The sequence below is a fragment of the Octopus sinensis genome, linkage group LG11, assembly GCF_006345805.1.
Source record: "Octopus sinensis linkage group LG11, ASM634580v1, whole genome shotgun sequence".
NCBI lineage: Eukaryota > Metazoa > Mollusca > Cephalopoda > Octopoda > Octopodidae > Octopus > Octopus sinensis.
This window is the reverse complement of record NC_043007.1, coordinates 32,793,143-32,818,959: the sequence shown is the minus strand read 5'-3', so window position 1 is coordinate 32,818,959 and position 25,817 is coordinate 32,793,143. Positions and strand designations below refer to the sequence as shown.

General features: G+C 41.8%; 1 protein-coding gene across 1 annotated transcript in view; it reads left to right on the top strand.

Annotated features, from left to right (window-relative positions):
• LOC115217407 (zinc transporter ZIP9-B) overlaps positions 1 to 25,817 on the top strand; it is a 50,352-nt gene that overhangs the window by 14,934 nt on the left and 9,601 nt on the right. Inside the window, exon 3 of the mRNA XM_029787098.2 lies at positions 23,156 to 23,267. Within this exon, the coding sequence (XP_029642958.1) occupies positions 23,156 to 23,267 (112 nt within the window). The remainder of the gene's footprint in view (positions 1 to 23,155; positions 23,268 to 25,817) is intronic.

The window sequence follows — 25,817 nt, the reverse complement described above, 5'->3', positions numbered from 1 at the left end:
AAACCATCCTCATTACAGATCTGTTGTTTCAGCTAAATCAGTCCTCACAAGAATACACTTCTGGTCAAAAACAAAACGTTCCATCCATGACTATCCATGCTTGTTTTCAGGCATTGCCTATTTAGGATTCCATTATCCAGTGTGTACTTTCCGTGTTTTTTTTAAGATAACAGGATATAATTTTAAAGATTTGACAGTTGTTCTTGGCAGTCTGAGTGATTACATTAGAGGTTCTCTTGTCTGTCTCTTACAGAGGTCGCTGTTGTTGTTTAGCCCTCGGTAAGCCCTGATTGAGTTGGCATATGATCAAAAGCATTCTAGTTTTTATATATCTATGACTGTACTGATTAACATGTCCCTAAATACTCTTTATAACAGCTACAAGAAGAAGCAACAATCATGTAGCTGAGGGCTAAGGTCTGCTCAGAGGAACACTTTTGTGGGGGAAGCACTTTTGAATCTGCTATATAATCCTATATAAGAGGCATGGGAGAAGGAAGGGGCAAATGTAAGGGCTACCCCAAGTGACACACAGTCTAGCTATGCCAGAGAATAGCATTTTCTTCATTGTCCCTCGTCTATTACTGGGTTATATGAAGTTGTATAAACAGGTATTAGATGATAAACTACCCTGTTTACTCGTGTATAAGTCACACTATTCTCATTTTGTCATTTTCCAACAAGAATAGCTACAATGGTGGTTTTCTGTTGTCTTCCTTTGGGCAGTTTTCTTTTTCTTTCTTCCTTTTTTTTTATTTATTTATTTTTTTTTGTTTACAGGACACTATTTTGTGGGCCACAACAAATTTTGAATGAGAGAGAGAGAGTAGAAAGTTGAATGCTCTCCAATAAATGATGTATTTTATTCATTAACTTTGAAACAATGCAATTAAGTTGACTTTGGTCAGGTTTGAACTCAGAATACACAGTCAAAACAAATGCTGTGAGGTATTCTAATGACCCTGCTACTGTATTTATTCATGTATAAGTCGCATCCCTAATTTAGTTTTAAATCATCATCATCATCATTTAATGTCCATTTTCCATGCTGGCATGAGTTGGACATTATGACTGGTGACTGGCAAGCCAGATGGCTGCACCAGGCTCCAATCTGATCTGGCAATGTTTCTACAGCTGGATGCCGTTCCTAACGCCAATAACTCTGAGAGTGCAGTGGGTGTTTTTTATGTCACCAGCACAAGAGCCTGTCGGGGCAGGGGGCTGGCAGCCACATTCAGATGGTGCTTCTTATGTGCCACCGGCACAGGGGTGCAAAATGTTTTCCCCACATAGTTTTAGCTTTGCCCCATATACAAGTGGTACCCCAGTTTCTCTCTACCAGATCCACTCACAAAGCTTTGGTCAGCCATGTGCTATAATACAAGATACCTATCCAAGATGCCGTGCCAAAGGACTGAACCTGAGACCTCATGTTAAGACATTCCCTTTCCAGCACTCCACCATGCCTACATGTGAATGCATGACATTTAATAATAATAAGTAGCCGTGTTTTCTAATGTTAATCGTTAAGTACTCGCTACATGTGAACACACGTTTTCAAGTTCTTGACTTCTTGGACTCGTTTCAACCTTACGAAACTAATTAGAACATTCATTATAAATCTGGTCGCATTGTTCGTTTTCATTTCGAGTTTCTTTCAGTGGATGCGGCTGTCTTTGAGTGCTTCCTTGCCACACATATATATATATCTGCTTTCTCAAGGAGACACATGAATTAAAATAATGAGTTTGCAGACATTCCTGGCAGATGCAGCATTGAACCGATGCCGCTGTCCATATTAATTGTGTGGTATTGTAGTACGGCTTGGTGTGACACATGCCTGGCATGGATAATATAATCGGCTTTCAAACTGTGACTCCTCCTCTTCATAATCATCATTGTCATCATCATCATTGTCATCATCGTCATCATCATCATCACCATTATCATCATCCTCAGCATTATTACATTCATTGTCCACATCATCATCTTCCTCGTTGTCGTCGTCCTTTTCATCGTCATCACTATCATCATCATCATCCTCACCACCGCCGTTATCATCATCATCATCATCACCATTATCATCATTATCATCATCATCATAATCATCGTCATCATCATCACCATTATCATCATCCTCAGCATTATCACATTAATTATCCACGTCATCATCCTCATCGTTGTCATCGTCCTTTTCATCGTCATCACTATCGTCATCATCACCACCACCATTATCATCATCTCATCATCATCCTTGGCGTTATTACATTAATTACCCACATCGTCATCTTCCTCATTGTCATCGTCATCACTATCATCATCATCACCACCACCATTATCATCATCATCATCACCATTTTATGTCCGATTGCCATTGTGGAACAGGTTGCATAGGCCTCACAGCACCATGCCACCTTTTTATCGTGGTGCTACATAGGAGAGAACTTGTCTGTGGTAAGACAAAAAGAATCGTCTTTCTTTTGCCCTTCAACAGCGTCTCATCCAATGTTAATTGCTCTTTTAGTTGGCCTCCCTACTCTGTGGGTTTTAGGGGTCCATGTCTCTTCTGTCTCTTTCTTCCATTTAGGACATTACTTTTTTTTTTTTGCACAGCTGGATGCTCTTCCTGTCACCAACAGCTTCACTCTTTTGATCTTTGTTCTTTTCCTGAACCGGTCCCTTTCCATACTGTTACTTCCCATTGACTGCATCTTCACTCTTGTTTATCACCTTCTACATTCACCTCCACCCCCATCTGTAACCCTATATTACTCTACCCTCACACCCTTATGTAACTAACCACCACCCCATCCATTATCCTCCTCTCTTCTGTTGACAGTTTCCTCTGCCATCCCATCACTACCCTAATCTTCTTTCCAGCTACTCCCACCTACCCTTATAAAATATGGGGTAACCGTGTATCTTTTCTACAGAAAGGCACCTGTGTTTGTTCCTCTGTCATACCTTAGCCTCTCAATATCTGGCATAAAACCTCCTTCCCCTTCAAATACTTCACCCATTTAGCGAAGGGGCTTTCCCCTTTTCGTGTCTTGAAAGTTACCTGGCGACCTCACTAGTGCCATAGAAACCATGCCAAAGCTAACAGTGGACCTCGATGCAGCCCTGCAGCTCACTGGACCCTGTCAAACTGTCCAACCCATGCCAGCATGGAAAGTAAACATTAAATGGCGATGATGAAAAGGTTGCATTTTATTATGCTTAGTGAGACATATTATCTGAAGATTTAAGTTTTCAAATGTGGTCCCTAAATACTGTAAGGAGTTCGAGAGAGATGGACCGTGCCTGTAATTTAAAGGGCCACTCTTGTTACTCTGTGTCATGCTGATTCTACCTGAGAATTACATTAAGGGTACATGTTTCCATGGGATACTCAACCACTAATCTAAATTCAATGAGCAGATTGTTTATCTTTTGTGTTAATCACTGAACTGTGGTCATACTGGAGCACCACCCTTAACCCTTTCACATTCAGATTACTTTGTCAAATGTAATACTCTTTTACTCGTTTCAGTCATTTGACTGCGTCCATGCTGGAGCACCACCTTTAGTCGAGCAAATCGACCCCAGGACTTATTCTTTGTAAGCCCTGTACTTATTCTATCGGTCTCTTTTGCCGAACCGCTAAGTGACGGGGACGTAAACACACCAGCATCGGTTGTCAAGCAACGCTAGGGGGACAAACACAGACACACAAACACACACACACACACACATATATATATATATATACATATATACGACAGGCTTCTTTCAGTTTCTGTCTACCAAATCCACTCACAAGGCATTGGTCGGCCCGGGGCTATAGCAGAAGACACTTGCCCAAGATGCCACGCAGTGGGACTGAACCCAGAACCATGTGGTTGGTAAGCAAGCTACTTACCACACAGCCACTCCTAATGTTTATTTATTCCCTTTTTTTCAAATAATTATGCATTATCTCAAAACTTCAAGATTATGTTGATGTGATTCTTTATTTTTAGAATGACATTGCAGGGTAGGTGTGAGAGGCTGGATCTGGCTAGTGTGATTGTAAAACAAGTTAGAATATTTGGGCTGGATTTGACTGGTTTAAATTGTAAAGGTTTATGGGCTTACTCAAGGAAATCATTCCTTGTTCTTAATTTTTGATGTCTAGTATTTATAGTATTTATTTTATCGATCTCTTTTGCCAAACTGCTAATTTACAGGGCTGTAAACAAACTAACACCAGTTGTTAAGTAGTATGGGGAACAAACACAGATATTGGGGGGAGGGCAGTCTGAGAGTGGCCTTCATCCCAAAGCCATTCTGTGACCAATTAAGCCATTGTTGGAACCTTGGCAGGTCCTTCTACTCTGGGTCGGTGCAGACATGGGAACGATAATGGCTAAGCAAGGATTCCATGATTCCACACTCCTCAAAACCTTCAAACACCCACACCAGGACCCCACTACCAGATGCTGTTTGAAGTCAAATCATATTCAACAGTAAGGCCTTAGGTGTTGTTGAAGAGACAGGATAGTCGTGGCTGGAATGCTTTGACCGTATATTTGCTCGACTAATGTTCACCTGAGTGGAATAACAACACACACACATGCGTGCATGCACACACACAAGAAATTCCACGTTAGCCGGGTTTACAGACATCCTGTTCACACATCTGCTGCAGGAATGTGTTGGGTCATGGTTGACACAATGTAAATATTTATAAGTAACATGAATTGTTTGTCTCAATTTCTTGACAAAATATTAATAGTTTAGGTTTTGATGCATCAAAAACTGCTAAATAAAATATAGAACAAAACAAAACAGAAAAAAAACAATGAATTTCTTTTGGTTTTGGTGATGAATTTTCAGTTAGTCCCACTTTGTGGCACCTTGGGCAAGTGTCTTCCACTGTAGCTCCAGGCTGGCCAAGTGGCTGCCCCCAGAAAAGAGATTCAGAGATCAGTTGAGAAGTAGGGATGTGATTCACGGAGGACCAGCTTCATTTTGATGTATGATACATGCTCCTGTGTTGGTAATTATACCTGCCCTAAACAAAATGGCATTACTTTTTGACTCACCCTCGTATTATATTTGGATAGTTTACAAGATGCACTTTTCCTTTAAACCAAAAAAATGTGATTTTGATGAGAAATTTGAAATTTAATATAGCATACAACACTGAGAGGCATGGCTGCACAGTTGAAATTGGGGTATGTTTAATGTGCCTGTGCGTTTATAATGTCTTCAAATACAGGGTGTAGACTGCATTCGTCATGTAGCTTTTTTAAAATCTTTATTGTTATTGTTAGCCACATGTGATGTAAAATGTACTCAAACCTGCTTTTACTACATTCTTTGTGAAGGTGGGAGGGGAGGGGAGTGAGGGAGGGAGGAGGTTTGGCTGAGAGCATTGACCCTCTTTTGTAATGTGGGTTAGCTCATAGTAGCATTGACCCTCTTTTGTAATGTGGGTTAGCTCATAGTAGCATTGACCCTCTTTTGTAATATGGGTTAGCTCATAATCAAGTTCAAATGCTGCACTGTAAACAGACAGACACAACCTAGGGCAAACGTGTCAACAACAGTAGAATGATTGTATGTATGTATGTGTGTGTGTGTGTATATATATATCCATAGATATTTATATATATCCATAGATATAGATATATACATATATATATATATATATCCATATATGCATGTATGTGTGTATGTATATATATATATATACACACACATACATGCATATATGTATATATATACATTTACGTGTACATGTGTATATATATATATACACACACACACATATATATAACACACACACACACACATATATATATATACACACACACACACACACATATGTATATCATCGTCATCGCTTAACGTCTGCCTTCCATGCCATGCTAGCATGGGTGGAACATATATACATATAAATGTATATATATTTTATGTGTGTGTGTGTGTGTGTGTATACAGAGAGCGAGATAGATAGAGAGAAAGAGGCATATGTATATATATATATATATTGATCTAGATAAGTTCAAGTCACTTCCACAAGCACGGAGCCAGTTCTACCATTTACTGAAGAAACGCAAAGGATGTGACAGGTCATCCTGGTCTGTCTTTACAAAGATGATGGCGACAATGGTGATGCTATTTAATGGTACAACGCCACCTTCAACCATTTCCCCTCTTTTCTTGTAATTATGTCACCCCTGCCTCTCCCTCTCTCTCTCTCTCTCTCCTCTTCCCACACCTCCTCAGTGCCAGCACCATTTCCTTTCTTGGTAGTTTCATGTCTTCTTGTGTCACATTGTCACAACTTGTTTAAGAAATTTCGCGACGCTTCTGACATGTGTACACCATCTGTGAGCATATACACATATACACTCACCGGATTATGTATACACTGGCGGCAGAGCTTGTGTCTGCTTACACACATACACACATACACACACTTATTATATCTGTGTTCTTACATCCTTATAAATAGCATGTCTATATATATATCTAAATAGAGAAGGGGGTCAGATAGATAGATAGATATGATAGATAGATAGATAGATAGATAGGGGAGAGAGAGACAGATAGAGAAGGAGAGAGAAAGATAGGGAGAGAGTGACTTAGACAGACAGATAGATAGATAGAGACTTAGATAGATAGAGAGAGATAGAGACTTAGATAGATAGAGAGAGATAGAGACTTAGATAGATAGATAGACAGACACACACAGTAGAGGTATCTACCCAGCCACACCCTTGCAATGAAAGACACTTGCCTTCAGATCTTGAAACGAAATCTGATTATTTACTCTGTATCTTGGACTGTGTGCGTTTGAATGTTAGATTTGTATCCAACTTACAATTGTCCTCACGACTTCATGGTTCATAATGCTCTTTCATACACACACACACACACACATGCATGCTATGTCTCTCCTTTCAGTTTCCATTCTCTCTACCTCACCGTCCTTTGCTCTGCCTCTCGCATTTTCTCTCTTTCACTTTTTACTCTATCAATATCTTTCTTTCACTCACTCCGTTTCCGTTTGCTTTTCTCCTTCCTCCACCTCCCTCTCTCCCTCTCCTTTTGTCTCTCTTTCCCTTTCTCTCCCTCCCACTCTCCCTCTCTCTCAAATTCATTTCTCTCTCTCTTGACCTCATTTGCTTTTGATTTGTTTTGGAATTTTTTCTTTCTTTCCCCTCCTGCTCTGTATTTCTTCCTTAGTCTCAGTTATTTGTCTCCCACCATGCTCTGGCACCACCACCACCACCACCACCACCACCAGACCATCAACTGCACAAGGGGCAGGGTGGGGACTTTCCTTTTCACTAACTTTTACCCACTCCAACAAAAATATAAACACAACCACCACCACCACCACATATGACACTGTGGTCTCTCTCCCTCTCTGTCTCTGCCTATCTCTCTCACTCTCTCTCTCTCTCTCCCTATATATATATATTTATTTATAAATAGAAATATTAATATTTCTAAGTCTCTCTAAAGGAGACTACGGCAGTGGTACTGGATATTAATAGTTATGGCCAAGCTAACATGGCAGTCCAGAAAAATAGGACAAAAGCTGCCATTGATTAGCTCCAAGAGGCCATCGCCTCTAGCTAGCTATTTGATACACAAACCTGTGTCCATTATAACCTTCGAACAGGTTATAATGGACACAGGTTTGTGTGTCACATAGCTAGCTAGAGGCGATGGCCTCTTGGAGCTAATCAATGGCAGCTTTTGTCCTATTTTTCTGGACTGCCATGTTAGCTTGGCCATAACTATTAATATATATATATATATATATATATATGCCGGTGACACGTTAAAAACACTGTCCAAACGTGGCAGATACCAGCGCCACCTGACTGGCGTCCATGTCGGTAACACATAAAAGCACCAACCGATTATGGCCCCTGTGCCGGTGGCACGTAAGAAGCACCCACTACACTCACAGAGTGGTTGGCATTAGGAAGGGCATCCAGCTGTAGAAACACTGCCAGATCAGACTGGAGCCTGGTGCAGCCTCCTGGCTTCCCAGACCCCAGTTGAACTGTCCAACCCATGCTAGCATGGAAAACAGTTGTAAACGACGATGTATGTATGTATGTATGTATGTATGTATATATATATAAATTGAATTTCTGTTTGTTTGTTTGTTTGTCTGTCAGAATGAAAGTAAAGACAGCAAGTCTGTAGGAGTAGTCTCACACTGGTTCAGCTTCAAAACTAAATATTTCAATTCTCCTTGGGAATATGGCCTGTCAAGTTAAACAATACTAATTAGGGGAGATATATAAGCAGTAATGAGGCCTTCTGGTGCGTATTTGGATTCCCAATCCACAAAAGGCCCCCACCCCTCCCAGCCATTCAACAGCTTTCTGTGCATTTAGAAAATAGTCAAAAGGTTTACTTCACTGCTGAGACGGCTGCAAATCAAGTTTCAGATTCAAAGAATACCACTTTAACAGCCTTTTTGAATCTTTGTCGCGGGGACAATTTTGCAAAGGCGTAGCTATATCATGAGGCCCCTTCTTATTACATCATCATCATCATCATCATTTAACGTCCGCTTTCCATGCTAGCATGGGTTGGACGATTTTGACTGAGGACTGGCGAACCAGATGGCTGCACCAGGCTCCAATCTTGATCTGGCAGAGTTTCTACAGCCGGATGCCCTTCCTAACGCCAACCACTCCGAGTGTAGTGGGTGCTTTTTACGTGCGAGTAACAGTAAATGGAATAGATGCAAAAATAGGTACAAAACTTCACGGTCATTCTTGTCATTGCATACCAATCATACCATCAAATGTTCGATTCCAGTTTAAGTGGTTACATTTTCCTTTCCATGTTTCTTTTGCCATGAGCATTAATAAAAAAAAAGTCAAGGCCAAACACTAAAAGTTGCTAGATTGCATCTTGAAGAACCATGCTTTCCACATGGTCAACTTCATGTAAAGGCATCACATGTGGGAGCAAAAACATTGTTTATAAAGAAATATTCACTCTTAATGCAACATGAATACTTCAATAACTTAATTTGCCATTACTATCATTATATTCAAGAATGAGTAAATGGCCTATTTAAATGAAGTGTATTATATAATTACCATTAGTCATCATCATCATCATCATCATCGTTTAACGTTAGCTTTCCATGCTAGCATGGGTTGGACAATTGACTGAAGGCTGGTGAACCAGATGGCTGCTTATATATCTCTCCCCTAATTGCTATTGTTTAACTTGACAGGCCAGAATCCCAAGGAGAATTGAAATATTTAGTTTTGAAGCTGAACTAGTGTGAGACTACTCCTACAGATTTGCTGTCTTTACTTTCATTCTGACAGACAAACAAACAAACAAACAAACTTAAATTCAATTTATATATACCATCATCATCATCGTTTAACATCCGTTTTCCGTGCTAGCATGGATTGGACGGTTCGACCGGTATCTGGGAAGCCAGGAGGCTGCACCAGGCTCCAGTCTGAACCAGATGGCTGCAGAGTTTCTACAGCTGGATGCCCTTCCTAACGCCAACCACTCCGGGAGTATAGTGGGTGCTTTTACGTGCCAGTCAGACGGTACTGGCAACAACCTCGCTCAAATCTTTTACTCATGCCACCGGCACAGGTGCCAGTAAGGCGATCATAAATAAAATCATGCATACAACTCACTTATTATTGTCATATAATAAACAAACAGAAGTTCATGTATGAAATTAATCTTTTTTCTAGTTCAGTTATTACATGTTTCTCTCTTATAAAAATACACACATACAGGAGGAGTAAATTATATATATAATAATACTTCGAATGTGGCTCCTGAGAAAGAGTAAAAGTAATTATCCAATCAACAATGGGTATTACTGCTAGTATGATTAGAATCAACCTAGCTAAAACCAAAGTCCTAATAAGTAAGAAGGCAGGCAAACCACAAATCCCTTCAGGTAGATGGCCCTGCTCGATCTGCAGAAAAGGCATAGGTGTAAACTCTATAAGATGTACCCAGTGTAAGCTATGGACACATAAGAGGTGCAGCAATATCAAAGGAAGGCTAACTGGGAAGATAGTTTTTGTGTGAGGCAGATGCTCGGGAGCAATAAATAACACTGAAAATGTGCAGAGAACAACTGAAGCGACGTGAAATAAAGTATCTTGCTCAAGAACATAACACACAGACTAGTCCAAGAATCAAACTCACTACCTATTGATTGTGAACCTGACACACTAACCACTAAGCCATGTGCCTTCTCTTAGAGATTGCACCTAAAAAGTTCCCCTCCGGGGCACAAGTCCAAGCTAGCTTGCTCATGGAAGACCAGCAGTCCCCCATGCACACTAGCCAAACTTATGAAGGTGCTTTGGACAAATAAAGGGTTAAAAAGTGGGGAAAAGACAGTTTAGATACCTAAGTGATAATTATACCAAAAGAAAAGATGATCACTGCTTGATTAGGGCAAACCTGCCAATTAAGGGAGCAGGGTTGCTAAACAACAATAACAAAGCCAGATTAACATCTTTAGTCTAAACTCCAGAAGAAACAGATTAACCTAATTTTCTTCACAATAATGGAAATATTAATCCTCTGTAAAATTACTAAAATACTGTTGACATGTATCTTGTCTTTAACCCATAAAGTGCTGGGATTTGTACCTACATAGCAGGGATTGCTGAACACATTTTAGGAAAATGAGATTACCATGCACACATAAAAAACAAAAAATAGTTCAAATACCTTCTTAGTATATAATGGTGGCAAGTTTTAGATCAACTGAAAAGTCATTAGTTAAACTATTAGTCCTCTTGCATTCGGGGGGGGGGTATCGGAGCGTTTGAGGGACATTAGACCCCAACAAACACCCATAAATTAAATGCATCTGTCTGGGCCATGATCGTGGCCCGTCGACCTGTACCTGACAGCCACAATTGTGGCCTTGTTGACCTGTGCCTGACAGCCACAATCGTGGCCTTGTCGACCTGTACCTGACAGCCACAATTGTGGCCTTGTTGACCTGTGCCTGACAGCCACAATCGTGGCCTTGTCGACCTGTGCCTGACAGCCACAATTGTGGCCTTGTCGACCTGTGCCTGACAGCCACAATTGTGGCCTTGTCGACCTGTGCCTGACAGCCACAATTGTGGCCTTGTCGACCTGTGCCTGACAGCCACAATCGTGGCCTTGTCGACCTGTGCCTGACAGCCACAATCGTGGCCTTGTCGACCTGTGCCTGACAGCCACAATCGTGGCCTTGTCGACCTGTGCCTGACAGTCACAATCGTGGCCTTGTCAACCTGTGCCTGACAGCCACAATTGTGGCCTTGTCGACCTGTGCCTGACAGCCACAATCGTGGCCTTGTCGACCTGTGCCTGACAGCCACAATCGTGGCCTTGTCGACCTGTGCCTGACACCACAATCGGGCCTTGTCGACCTGTGCCTGACAGTCACAATCGTGCCTTGTCGACCTGTGCCTGACAGCCACAATTGTGGCCTTGTCGACCTGTGCCTGACAGCCACAATTGTGACCTTGTCGACCTGTGCCTGACAGCCACAATCGTGGCCTTGTCGACCTGTGCCTGACAGCCACAATCGTGGCCTTGTCGACCTGTGCCTGACAGCCACAATCGTGGCCTTGTCGACCTGTGCCTGACAGTCACAATCGTGGCCTTGTCGACCTGTGCCTGACAGCCACAATTGTGGCCTTGTCGACCTGTGCCTGACAGCCACAATTGTGGCCTTGTCGACCTGTGCCTGACAGCCACAATCGTGGCCTTGTCGACCTGTGCCTGACAGCCACAATCGTGGCCTTGTCGACCTGTGCCTGACAGCCACAATCGTGGCCTTGTCAACCTGTGCCTGACAGCCACAATTGTGGCCTTGTCGACCTGTGCCTGACAGCCACAATTGTGGCCCATCATGCTTTGTGTGTTGACATAGCTTTTCTAGTCAGTTCAGTTGTTCCTAAACTTTTGTTTTTTAAACTTGTTGCACACTTCAGTTCAAGTGCACTTTGTGCATAAGATAACAAAAAAAATCTGTTTATGTATTTTAGCCTATCATCATCATCGTCATCACCATTTAATGTCTCTTGCCAGTGCCGACTGACTGGCTCCCCGAATATGCTCAATACCAGCCTCCCTGCCCCAACTGGTTCCCGTGCCAGTGGCATGCAAAAAACACCATCGAAACGTGATCAATGCCAGGCCCACCCGACTCGCTCCCGTGCCGGTGGCACATAAAAAGCATCCACTGCACTCTCGAAGTGGTTGGCGTTAGGAAGGGCATCCAGCTGTAGATCCACCTTGCCAGATCGGATTGGAGCCTGGTGCGACCTCCTGGCTTGCCAGTCCTCAGTCAGACTGTCTCCAACCCATGCCAGCATGGAAAACGGACGTTAAATGGTGATAATGATGATGATGATGATATATACAGAGACAGACAGACAGACAGGCAGATATTGCTGAAGTGACTGTCAAACTATGAAATAAGTGTTGGGGTTGTTATGATTGACTACAAAACTTTGAAGTTAGTGCTCCAGCTAGGCCACAGACTAATGACTGAAACCAGTAAAATAACAATAGAACACATGCACACACACACACACACACAAAACAAAAATGCATACACACACACACAAAAACACACACACACCCATGCATAAGCACATGTGCGCAAACACACACATGCAAAAACACAAACACATGCATACACACACAGACATATCGATAAGCACACATACATACACACACACATGCATAAGCACACACATACAACCACTTATATACACATACATGCATAAACACATACAAAAACATGACAAGCACACACACACACACACATTCATAAGCATATACACACAAACACACACATATTCATAAGCACATACACAAAACCATATAGACAAGCACACACACATGCACAAATATAAGCACACACAAAAACATAAACACATGTGCACACACACACACACACCCACGCCTGTGTTTCATACTGAAGCAATAGTTTTGTTTTGCCTATCAGCTTTGTAAACTGAGACGAGCAGCCCCTGTTTCTAGATTTGTATCTCATCCATGGACCAACGTGTGTCGAAGATGAAACGGCAACAACAACAACAGCAGCAACAACAATTACAATAATAATTGCAACAGTTTCTTAGACAAGCACAAGGTCACAAAACTCTGGTGCCATGACTTGTCTACTTACCTCCCCCACCATTGGCCCCCTCCGCCTGACACCCCCCCTGCACATCCCCCAGAAAGTCAAAAGGCAAAGTTGACCTTGGTGAGATGTCAAGATTTCTCAACATAGATACTACAATATTTCCTCATAAAAAAGGCAGCAAGTTGGCAGAGACGTTAGCACGCCGGGCGAAATGCTTAGCAGTATTTCATCTACCGCTATGTTCTGAGTTCAAATTCCGCCGAGGTCGACTTTGCCGTTCATCCTTTGGGGGGGGTCGATAAATTAAGTACTAGTTATGAACTGGGGTTGATGTAATCGACTTAATACCTATGTCTGTCCTTGTTTGTCCCTTCTGTGTTTAGCCCCTTGTGGGTAGTAAAGAAATAGGTATTTCGTCTGTCTTTACGTTCTGAGTTCAGATACCACAAAGGTCGACTTTGCCTTTCATCCTTTCAGGGTCAATAAATTAAGTACCAGTTGCATACTGGGGTCAATCTAGTTGACTGGCCTCCTACACAAAAATTTCAGGCCTTGTGCCAAGAGTAGAAAAGAATATATATATAAAAAGCTAAGTCATGTATCACTTTTTTTCTTTTCTTTTACTTTTTTAGTTTTCTTGTGCTGAAGCAGCAGTGTGAAAGTAGGAGAGTGTCGAAAGGCAGTGAGTGACAGTAGGAGAATTAAAATGAAAATGAGTGGCAGGATGAGGTGTAAATTACCCTGACTTGAGTCTCAAATGACAAAGAGAGAAAGGGTGGGAGTGGGACAATGAGAAAGAGGAGAAACTTAACAGAGATTCATATTTCAAAACAATCCAACAAGGGATAGACTATAAAAGACAACGAAGTCATTTGATGTCATTTAGAGTTCAACTAACAAACCAGCCTGTGACCTGCTTTGGACATTACAGGTTGAGGATTACAAAGGTTACAAAGGAAAACACATGGCATAGAATATTTTAACAAAGAACTTTGTAACTAAGGAAAAAACTCAATAAACTCTAACAGCCCATTTATTCAAGATGAATATTTCAAGACCTAAATGGAAGACATGTTCAGAAGGTCATCATCATCATCATCATTTAATGTCCATTTTCCATGCTGGCATGGGTTGGATGGTTTGACTGGGGGCTGGCAAGCCAGGAGGTCACACCAGGCTCCAATCTAATCTGGCAAGGTTTTTACTGCCAGATGCCCTTCCTTATACCAACCACTCTGAGAGTGTAGTGGACGCTTTTTATGTGCCACCAGCACAGGAACCAGTCAGGTGGGCCTGGCATCGGTCAAGTTCGGATGGTGTTTTCTATGAGCCACCGGTGCAAGAGCCAGTCAGGGGCTATTGGTATATTGGTATCGGCCATGATCAGTTGGTGCTTTTTACGTGCCTCCAGCACAGGAGCCAGTCAGGTGGCACTGGCATCGGCCACGTTCGGATGTAGATGTTTAATAACCCTGAAACAAACTCCCTCAATTTTTTGACAGACACTGTGCTAGTAAAAGTAAAAGAGTGGAAGTAATAATGTAGTCCTAGAAACATTATGCCAGAAACAAGATGGGATGGTCATGACTGGAATGGTTTCGATCACTGGAAAGCTTGATCAGCCACCTCAAGGTCCAGTCCTTCTTGTGGTATGGTGGCTTTTGTGCCTCAATGACCCTGAGAGCTATGCTAGCATAGCACCACTGGTAGTTGGGGGGGGGGACTCCCATGCTGGATAGATCAAAGGATAAGGGTCATAGCTCCACTACATTCTAGACCAGTGGTTCTTATCCAGGGTCCATATAAGATTTTGTTGTTAAATTTGTGCAATAAACTGCTTATATATTATCTACAATGCACAGAATATTTTAACAATCTTTTTATACAATCCTTAATAATATAGGCGCAGGAGTGGCTGTGTGGTAAGTAGCTTGCTTACCAACCACATGGTTCCGGGTTCAGTCCCACTGCGTGGCATCTTGGGCAAGTGTCTTCTACTATAGCCTCGAGCTGACCAAAGCCTTGTGAATGGAATTGGTAGATGGAAACTGAAAGAAGCCTGTCGTATATATGTATATATGTATGTGTGTGTTTGTGTTTCTGTGTTTGTCCCCCCAACATCGCTTGACAACCAATGCTGGTGTGTTCATGTCCTTGTCACTTAGCGGTTCGGCAAAAAGAAACCGATAGAATAAGTACTAGGCTTACAAAGAATAAGTCCTGGGGTTGATTTGCTCAACAACAACAAAAGAAACAAACAAATAGACTCATCATTTATCAAAAGTATTGCACATATACGGAATGTTATTTAAAGGTCTTCTCTCAAGTCTGTTGCCAGGTGAAGAGAGGAGGATTCCGGCAACAGCTGGATCTATTGGTAAGGAATTGGCAGATGGTCTTATTCAGTGTAACATTTAGCATTACGCAGCAGTGAGATAATTAATCAATTATTATTAATTGCCAGTTATTAAAGCTAGCAATTTTTATCTTCCTGACAAGTCGTCATCGTCATTATCATCATCGTCATCGTCGTTGTCGTCATCATTACCATCGTCACCATCTGTTTCTTTATTACCCACAAGGGGCTAAACATAGAGGGGGCAAACAAGGACAGACAAACGGATTAAGTCGATTACATCGACCCCAGTGCGTAACTGGTACTTAATTTATTGACCCCGAAAGGATGAAAGGCAAAGTCGACTCGGCGGAATTTGAACTCAGAACGTAACAGCAGACGAAATTCACCATCGTCACCATCATCATCATCATCAGGCATGGCTGTGTGGTTAAGCTGCTTGCTTTGCAACCATGTGGTTTCGAGTTCAGTCCCATCGTGCAGTACCCTGAATATATCTTCTACTTCAGCCCTGAGCCAACAAATGCACCTTGTGAATGAATTTGGTAGATGGGAACAGTGAAAGCCAGTTGTATATATGTATGTGTGTTTGTGTTTGTCTCCACTACAAACATTTCACAACCAATGTTGGTTTGTTTGCATCCCCACCATAACCTAGCAGTTTAGAATAAAAACTGGGGTCTTTTTGTTCAACTAAACACTTCAAGACAGTGCTCCAGCATGGCTGCAGTCCAGTGACTGGAACCATGTACCTGCAGCAAGACACCTGTTTCTGTTTCTCTGTCTCATTATAACCTTTCATCATCTGACACACAATCACCTCCTCCAATGTCCCCTCCTCTCTCAAAGGATCTTTGCCTTGCAAGTTACCTGGTGACTCTTCCAATGCAGATGCCACATAAAAAGCACCCAGTCCACATTGCTAAGTGGTTGGCATTTGGAAGGGCATCCAGCTGTAAAAACCATGCCAAAACTGACCTCACCTGTGTTCACATAAAAAGCACCCGGTCTATTCTGCGGGGTGGTTGGTGCTAGGAAGGGCATCCAGCCATTAAAAAAAACGTTCAAAAATTACCCACTGCTATCTTCGAAAGGGAAGGGCACAGATTATATAGCCCTCAATGAGGTCACAAGACCTGCTAGAAATAATAATGAAATTTGCTCCAAAATTACCCACAGCTATCTTGAAAAGGGAAGGGCACAGACAATATAGTCCTCAATGCGGTCACAAGACCTGTTAGAAATAGTAGCGAACCTTGTTCAAAAATTACACTCTATTTCCTTGTGAATGGGAAGGACACTTCAGATAATATAGTCTTAATGCGCAATGATTAAAAAATTGACAGGGTGGTCACAGCTGGAATATCTTTGATTCAGAAAGGGGTGACCTTTATCTAAACAACAACAACAATACCGCTACTTGTACTTTACGATTATGATATAAAATTGATTGAATTAAATACTTTTTACGTTCACAACCACTAAGTCCAAGCTGTTCCATTACTGGTTGCGCAAACTCATTAATGACTCTCTGTCTCCTAACGATAATTAGTGTTTCCATCATATGATTATCAATGGAGCAGCTTATCACTGGATTAGGGCCTTTTGTTTAGTTTTGTTTCGTTTTGTTTTGTTTTTTGCTTGTTTTGGGATGATGATATGCTGTGATTTGAGAAGTAGTTTGGCTGTTGTTTTTAGTGTTTGTGTAAAAGCCGCCCCTCCCCCCCCAGTCCTTAGCAGTGGCAGCAGGAGTGGTGGTCGTCATGGAGGCAGTAGCAGTTGTGGAGCCGGTGGTGGTGACTGCGATGGTGGTGGTGGTGGTAGTAGTAGTAGCAGCAGCAGTGGTGGTGGTAGTAGTAGTAGTAGTAGCGATGGTGTTAGTAGTAGTAGTGGCGGCGGCGGTGGTGGTGGTGGTGATAGTAGTAATAGTGGCGGTGGTGGTGGTGGTGGTGGTGGTGGTAGTAGTAGTAGTAGTAGTAGTAGTAATGGCAGTGGTGGCTGAGTACTCCACACACATTCCCTTAATGTGATGCAATCTGTGATTAAAGCTAGACCTTTAAATTGAAAAGTTCAGGCAATGGTGGTGGTGGTGTCGGTGGCAGCAGCAGTGGGGTGGTGGTAGGTATCCATGGTGGTGGTCATCGTCGTGATGACGGTGGTGGCCCTAATGGCCCGCAGTGTCGTTGTCTTCATTGTTGCCCTATTAACACAACACAGTACAAGATAGACGTAGGCAGATACGAGAGAGACGGCGGAGAGGAAGGAGAAGAAGAGGAAGAAGTGTCTATCCGGTGGCTCTGTTTGTTTCAGCTTTTTAAGTTGCTTCTTCTGTTTTTTTAAAACAAACTTGGCTGAAATACACCTGTGACATCATGATGGATGGTATGAAGAGCATAAGTGAGGTATTAGTGGTGTTGGCGGTGGTGAATTTGGTGGTAGTGGTGGTGGTGGTGGCGGTGATGGTGGTGGAAGTGGTGGTGGTGAATGTGGTGGTGGTGATGGTTGTAGCGGTAGCAGTGGTGGTGGTAGTGGTGGCAGCAGCAGTGGTAGAGGTGGTGGTGGTGGTGGTGGTGGTGGTGGTGGTGGTGGTGGTAGAGGTGGTGGTGGTGGTGGTGGTGGTGGTGGTGGTAGAGGTGGTGGTGGTAGAGGTGGTGGTAGAGGTGGTGGTGGTGGTGGTGATGGTGGTGGTGGTGGTGGTGATGGTGGTGGAAGTGGTGGTGGTGGAAGTGGTGGTGGTGGTGGTGGCAGTGGTGATGGTGATGGTTGTAGCGGTAGCAGTGGTGGTGGTAGTGGTGGCAGCAGCAGTGGTAGAGGTGGTGGTGGTGGTGGTGGTGGTGGTGGTGGTGGTGGTGGTGGTGGTGGTGGTAGCATGACAGATTGAGAAGACTTGCTGTTGACATTTCTTCCAAGAGTAAGTTCGTTTCTTTTGAAACAAATTTTTAAAAAAACAGCTATTTGCTGTTTTTTTTTTTAAATAAAAAAGTAAAAATCAAGACAAAATCAACAATTTTTCCATCACCCCCACCACCACCTCCACGCTGCTGCCACCACCACCCTATTTGCATTTATACTTTTCCTCAACAGCAAGATTTTTGGGTTTTTTTGTTTGATTTTGCTATTAAAAATTAATCTCTTCTTTCACCAAACTTCGGCAAACTTGTGACATTCTGAATGCATTGCTGTGTTACATCAGCATTCTATGTAATATATATGTATGAGCGTATATTCTTTTCTACTCTAGGCACAAGGCCCGAAATTTTGGGGGAGGGGACAGTCGATTAGATCAACCCTAGTATGCAACTGGTACTTAATTTATCAAACTCCAAAAGGACGAAAGCCAAAGTCGACCTTGGCGGAATTTGAACTCAGAATGTAAAGACAGGCGAAATACCGCTAAGCATTTTGCGTGTGTGTGTGTATGTATATATATATATATATATATATAATATATAAATATATGCATATATATTACTCTCTTTACTCTTTTACTTGTTTCAGTCATTAGACTGCAGCCATGCTGGAGCACCGCCTTTAGTACTTATTCTATCGGTCTCTTTTACCGAACCACTAAGTGACGGGGACGTAAACACACCAGCATCGGTTGTCAAGCAATGCTAGGAGGACAAACACAGGCACACAAACACATACGCACACACACATATATATATACATATATACGACAGGCTTCTTTCAGTTTCCATCTACCAAATCCACTCACAAGGCATTGGTCGGCCCGGGGCTATAGCAGAAGACACTTGCCCAAGATGCCACGCAGTGGGACTGAACCCGGAACCATGTGGTTGGTTAGCAAGCTACTTACCACACAGCCACTCCTGCGCCTCATACTTATATGTACATACCTACCTATATATGTATATATACAGGCATATATGGGTACAGGACATCAAAAAAAAAACGTTGAACACAATGAGAAACAAAATCATAAAAACAAACACATGGAAACGAACTTTTTTTCAAACAGCGAAAAAAACAGAGTACAAGACATACAACACAAGGAATATTCCCCTTCTTCAGTTGCCCCTGTTTCAGCTACCCCGCGTTTCAATGGTAAGGACAAGACGCGACTTCGTTGAAACAGTCCTTCCCGCAAAGCAAATTAAATAAAATTAGGGATTTTTTGCGAAGGGGTAAAAATGGTAATAAGAACAAAACAAGACGGTAGAAACAGTAAAAGACAGAACAAAGAGAATAACAGTAAAAACAAATGATGAGGGTGGTTAAGCCAAGATGATGGAAGAATTATTCTGAACGTTTAAGGAGACAGCTTATGAGAGAGACAGGATAAGCTGGTCTGGTCTTGGTGAAGATAGCAGTTGGAAAGATGGCTTCCCTCTGATCACATGTCAGTGATGAGAGAGCCGAGGAGGAGGAGGAGGAGTAAGAGAGAGGGAACGGTGAAGGGGAGAGGAGATGAATAGGGAAGGGTGGGAGAGAAGGGTAGAAGATCTGATGGACAGAAACTTAAAATGGGTATTGTAATCTAGTGTTTATTAGAACTGAACAACTGCTCAGTTCGTCACCTTTGATACTGAGGGACACCCTCTGGATAGTTTAGTTGACCATAACAGTTAGGTCTTGTTCAGATGTGGTCCTCTGATGTTTATTATGCAGCTCTCAGTTTGATTATTATTTTGAGCACTTGACTCCAGTTGTGTGTGTGTGTGTGAATGATTGTGTGTGTGTGTGTGTGTGTGTGTGTGTGGTGTGTGTGTGAATGATTGTGAGAAAATGCCTGAATAACAGTTGTAGCTATCATCAGTTCCCATGATGTATTTAGAACAACCTTGAACCGTGTGTGTATGTGTGTGTGTATGTGTGTGTGTGTGTGTGTTTTGTATGATAGTCATGTTTGTATGTATACGTGTTGAAGATTTAGAGCTTGTATTCTGCTATATAAGCAAAAACGGCATGGAAAGCTGCTCTGCGTATATGTATGTGTGTGTGCAGTATGAATACGGGGAACATCATGTTGATTTGTTATTGATAAAGCCATGACTTGAGAATCAAGTGCTGTTTTATCTATTATTATTATTATTATTTTTTTTTTTTTTTTTGTATATCCAAGCCTGTTACCTTTATTTAAGTGAAAATAGATCAGGCTGTTCCCACCAACTTATCAATCATGAATTACAAGCTGTTTTGCTATTTTTATTTATTTCATTTTCTCTTTCTTTTTTCACTTATTTCTATCAGCAGTCGCACTGTGCATGGCACCCCTCGGGCAAGTGTCTTCCACTACAGCCCTGGATTGACCAATGCCTTGTGGTTCAATTTCGTAGAAGAAAACTGAGAAAGCCCAATGAATGTGTGTGTGTGTGTGTGTGTGTGTGTGTGTGTGTGTGTGTGTGTGTGTGTGTGTGTGTGTGTGTGTGTGTGTGTGTGTGTATGCATGGATGAATGAGTGTGTGCATGTGCACAACAGGCTTCTTTCAGTTTCCAGCTACCAGATCTGCTCACAAGACCTTGGTATGGTCTGGGGTGTTAGTGGGGTAAGGTCTGGGGTGCCAAAGTGCCACTTAGTGGGATTGATCCTGAGACTATGTGGTCAGGAAGCCTCTGTGTGTGTGTGTGTGTGTGTGTGTGTCTGTGTGTGTGTGTGTATGCATGTATGAATGAGTGTGTGTGTGTGCACAACAGGCTTCTTTCAGTTTCCAGTTACCAGATCTGCTCACAAGACCTTGGTAAAGTCTGGGGTGTTAGTGGAAGACACTTGCCAAAGTGCCACTTAGTGGGATTGATCCCGAGACTATGTGGTCGGGAAGCCTCTGTGTGTGTGTGTGTACATGTGCATTTATGTATGTGAATCTCAATTTCCATGCTTGCTTCTGCTTCAGTGAGACGACAAAGATGTTGACATTATGACCAATAAAAAAATAAAAACCCTTAATTGGAAAACAATGACAGGTTGATGACAGGAAGAGCATCCAACTGTAAAATACCCCTCAAATAACACCCCCCCCTCCACCACCATTAACAGTCAGAACTGTGGCAAGAAATAGAATTATTCCCCTCATGCAGTGATATAGCCCAGTCAACACTGAAACCCTTTTGATTATACATAAGCAGGTCTGATGACACCTGTTGCCAAACACGACTCAATTACAAATACACTCACCTGTTTCTCTAAAACTGAAGTATGTCCTAAAGATTAAGAACTTGTGTATTCTGTGTGACCTTCTAATCCCTGTCCAAACAGGTATTTTAATGATTGAAATGCATGAACTTCTACCTCACTGGTTGGTAAATATATAGATTTTTTCCTTTCTGGATGTTATTATCATCATCATCATCATCATCGTTGTTATTATTTTATAATGAAGACATGCTTAGCAAATAACTTCTCATGTAAGTCTAATTTAAATTGCCAGGTAAGACAAATGTCTTTTTGGTGGGTTTTTATTTATTTATTTTTCTTTTTACTTTTTCTTGCAATGGAAAGAAAAGACAGATGGTTCCTCTACATCTGGGTATTTTATGTCTTTTACTCGTGTCAGTTATATTGAACTGCGGCCAAGCTGGGGCACTGCCTCGAAGGGTTTAGTCGGACAAATCGATTCTAGTTTTTTTTTTTTTTAATGCTTGGTAATTATTCTGTTGGTGTCTCTTCCAGAATTGCTATGTTATAGGGATACAGGGACATAAATAAACCAACACCAGATGCCAAGCAATGGAGAGTCAAACACAGATAGAAAAACACAAATGCACATAGATAGAAAGAGATAGATAGATACATACATAGACAGAGAGGTAAGCAGTTAGATAGACAGACAGACAGACAGATAGAAAGAGAGAGATAGACAGATGGTTAGATAGATAGATAGATAGATAGAGAGAGAGAGAGAGACAGATGGTTAGATAGGTAGGTAGATAGATAGAGACAGGCAGAGGTACAGCAGACTACCACAGTTTCTTTCTACACACTCGCCCTTGTTGGACAGTTCAACTGGGGGTCTGGGAAGCCAGGAGGCTGCACCAGGCACCAGTTTGATCTGGCAGTGTTCCTACAGCTGGATGCCCTTCCTAATGCCAACCACGCCATGAGTGTAGTGGGTGCTTATTACGTGCCCCAAGCACAGGGGCCAGGGGAGGCTTGCAACGGCCACAGTCAGTTGGTGCTTTTTATGTGCCACTGGCACAGGGGTCACAACTACAATTTCCATTTGATTTTCATTTTGATGTTGATGTACTTGACTCAATAAGTCTCCTCAAAAACAGCGTGTTGCCCCACGATCCAAGGTACTTTTGAATGTTGTTGTTGTTGTTGGTGGTGGTAGTGGTGGTGGTGGTGGGGTGTTGTTGCTGTTGTTGTTGTTGTAATATCGAAAAATACCTCAGGAATGCGAACCCAGGTTCGAAATTTCCCCAAGACACCTGATGAAGGCTGGAGAGTATATCAGCCGAAACGTTGTATTAACAACAAACAAGATGAGGACAAATATCTGTCAAATGTAAATAATGTAAATAATGTGCCTAATTCCTCATCTCTTAAATAGAGAACTGTATTCATTCATTCATAATTTGATTCATTGAGTCGTTTGTCTTTTCTGCTTCAGATTAATGCTTCTAATGTCAATTTTTTTTTTTTTGTTTTTTAATTCCATTTCATTTCCATTTTCCAGACAAAAGTGAAAATAGTTCCTGTTCTTGGGACGGGACTCTTAATAGGAACAGCCTTGGCAGTAATTATTCCTGAAGGCGTACATGTTATGTATTCGCATCATCACAACCATGGTACGTTGATTCTCTCTGTCTTTCTGTTTTTTTCTTTTTTACAAGAAGCCTTATTTTGCACATATTCTTTAACCCTTTAGTATTGAAACCAGCCATTCCAGGCCCAAACATTCTACATGTTTTTTTTTTGTTGTTTTTTTTTTGTTCAAACTGGCCAGATCCAGCCTCTCACACCTACCCTACAATGTCATTCTAAAAATAGATAATCACATCATTGAAATCTTGAAGCTAAAAGATAATTCATGATTAATTCAAGACAATTTTAATAAATGAGCTTTACATTTGACAGAGTAATCTGAATGCTAAAGGGTTAAGGTGGTATTAATTAATTGTCTCAGAGTGAAGGCACATGGCTTAGTGGTTAGGGGTGTTCAGCTCACGACCGTATGATCATAAGTTCAATTCTCAGAGATGCATTGTGTCCTAGATCAAGACACTATTTCACGTTACTCCAGTCCACCCAGCTGGCAAAAATGTGTTGTAACTGTATTTTCAAAGGGTCAGCCTTGTCCTATTCTGTGTCACACTGAATCTCCCTTAGAACTATATTAACCCTTTTGATACCAACCCAGCTGAAACCGCCTCTGGCTCTGTAGTATAAATGTCTTGTTTACTTAAGTTTTGAATTAAAATCTTCCACCAAATCTTAGTCACAATTTATGTTCCTAACATTAACTTAATGATAACTAAATTATTTTACTAAATTCTTGATTATATTTAAAATCAATTGAAGGAAACACAGATCATCTTAACAGAAATACCATAACGAAAGGGTACACATGTCTGTGGAGCACTCACCCACTTGCACATTAATTCCACAAGGTGGCAGTTCTGCTCATCGAATCAACTGGAACTATCGTCCTCATAACCAACGGAGTACCAGTTTACAATTATGGCTTTTTTAAAAATATTTCAACTGTCTTGGGACCACCAAACACCTAATCTGCATCATCAGTGGATTTATGTCAGCTATCAACAGGCAGAGAACAAGTAAAAAAGTAGATCCATTGGTATTGCATTTCTTGGACCATTCACAGCTGTTTCTGCAACATGTGGATGACAGATCACATGACAAGTGGGAAAACCTGGAGGAGAGCAATGATATTGTCGTATTGATTATATAATGAGAGACCCCATGGTTATTTTGTCATAACCTTTGTGAACAAACACAGATACAGACTAGATCGATTCCCCTATGTATAAATATACAGGTGATATGGCAGGAGGTGTTTAATTAATTCAAGAAGAAAAAATTAGCTAAAAGTACAAATGGAAAGGTAAAATGACAGTTTAATTGTAGCTTTTGACCAGATCACTTTGTCAGTATCCTTCATTAGTCAGCGTATCTCTATCTCAATCAGACAAATGTCTGAACTGATAGACTTAAATTATTATTTAAGCTCGTTTATTATAATATAAGCTGGAATAAATTAGGTGAGATAAAGACAGCAAGCTGGCAGAGTTGGTAGCGTCCCTGGACAAATGCTTCATAGCAGCATTTTGTCCGTCTTTACTTTCTGAGTTCCAGTTCCCCCGAAGTGGGATTCATGACAGACAATTGTAGACAGGACGAACTGACAACTTAAGCCCTGATGTATGATCATCATCATCATCATCATCATCATTTAACATTCATTTTCCATGCTAGCATGGGTTGGACGGTTCGACTGGGGTCTGGGAAGCCAGGAGGCTGCACCAGGCTCCAGTCTGATCTGGCAGTGTTTCTACAGCTGGATGCCCTTCGTAACACCAACCACTCCGTGAGTGTAGTGGGTGCTTTTTACGTGCCACCGGCACAGGTGCCAGGGGAGGCTACCTTTGATAAATGTATTCTCAACTCCACTAGTTTGTTTGTGTATAGCTTAACAAAGCTATAACTGGTGACCCCGACGATAAAACAACAGCTCTCACTATCGAAACAAACATGGTGGAAGACAAGACACAATCTCCACCGATATGTTGAAACCGGCCCATCTTGATATTGACAGCCCTGTTCAGGTAACCCAACCACCAAACATTGGCCACTCTGGGCAGATCACACCAACCCTTGACAAGGAACAATCACCAAAGAACTGAGTAACCACATACATGGGCAGGATAATTAAAACGCCTTCCTGGTTCCCATGAGAGTCAGCAGTTCTAGGATGGGGGAGCTGTATAGGGCAGGATTCATGACAGACGAACTGTAGACAGGAACTTTGATGCAGGCTAGCTAGGGAGTTGGTCGGCAGCGAAGTGGACTTCTGGAGAGAGAAGGGGAAACAAAATAACGTTAGCAGTGAGTGTTAAATGAATTAGAATTAACCAAACAGAAATAACTGATGACCTAAACCCTGATACGTAAAGTAATAAACCAGCATGGGTTGGATGTTAAACAATAATGATGATGATGATGCTGTGTGTGTGTGTCTGTGCGTCCATGTTTATTTATGACTGTTAGAGTGAGTGCCAGGGTTGATTTGTTCAATAAACTCCCCTTCGAGGTGGTGCTCCAGAATGGCTGCTGTCCAATGATTGAAACAAGTAAAAGATTAACATTACACGTTGTGC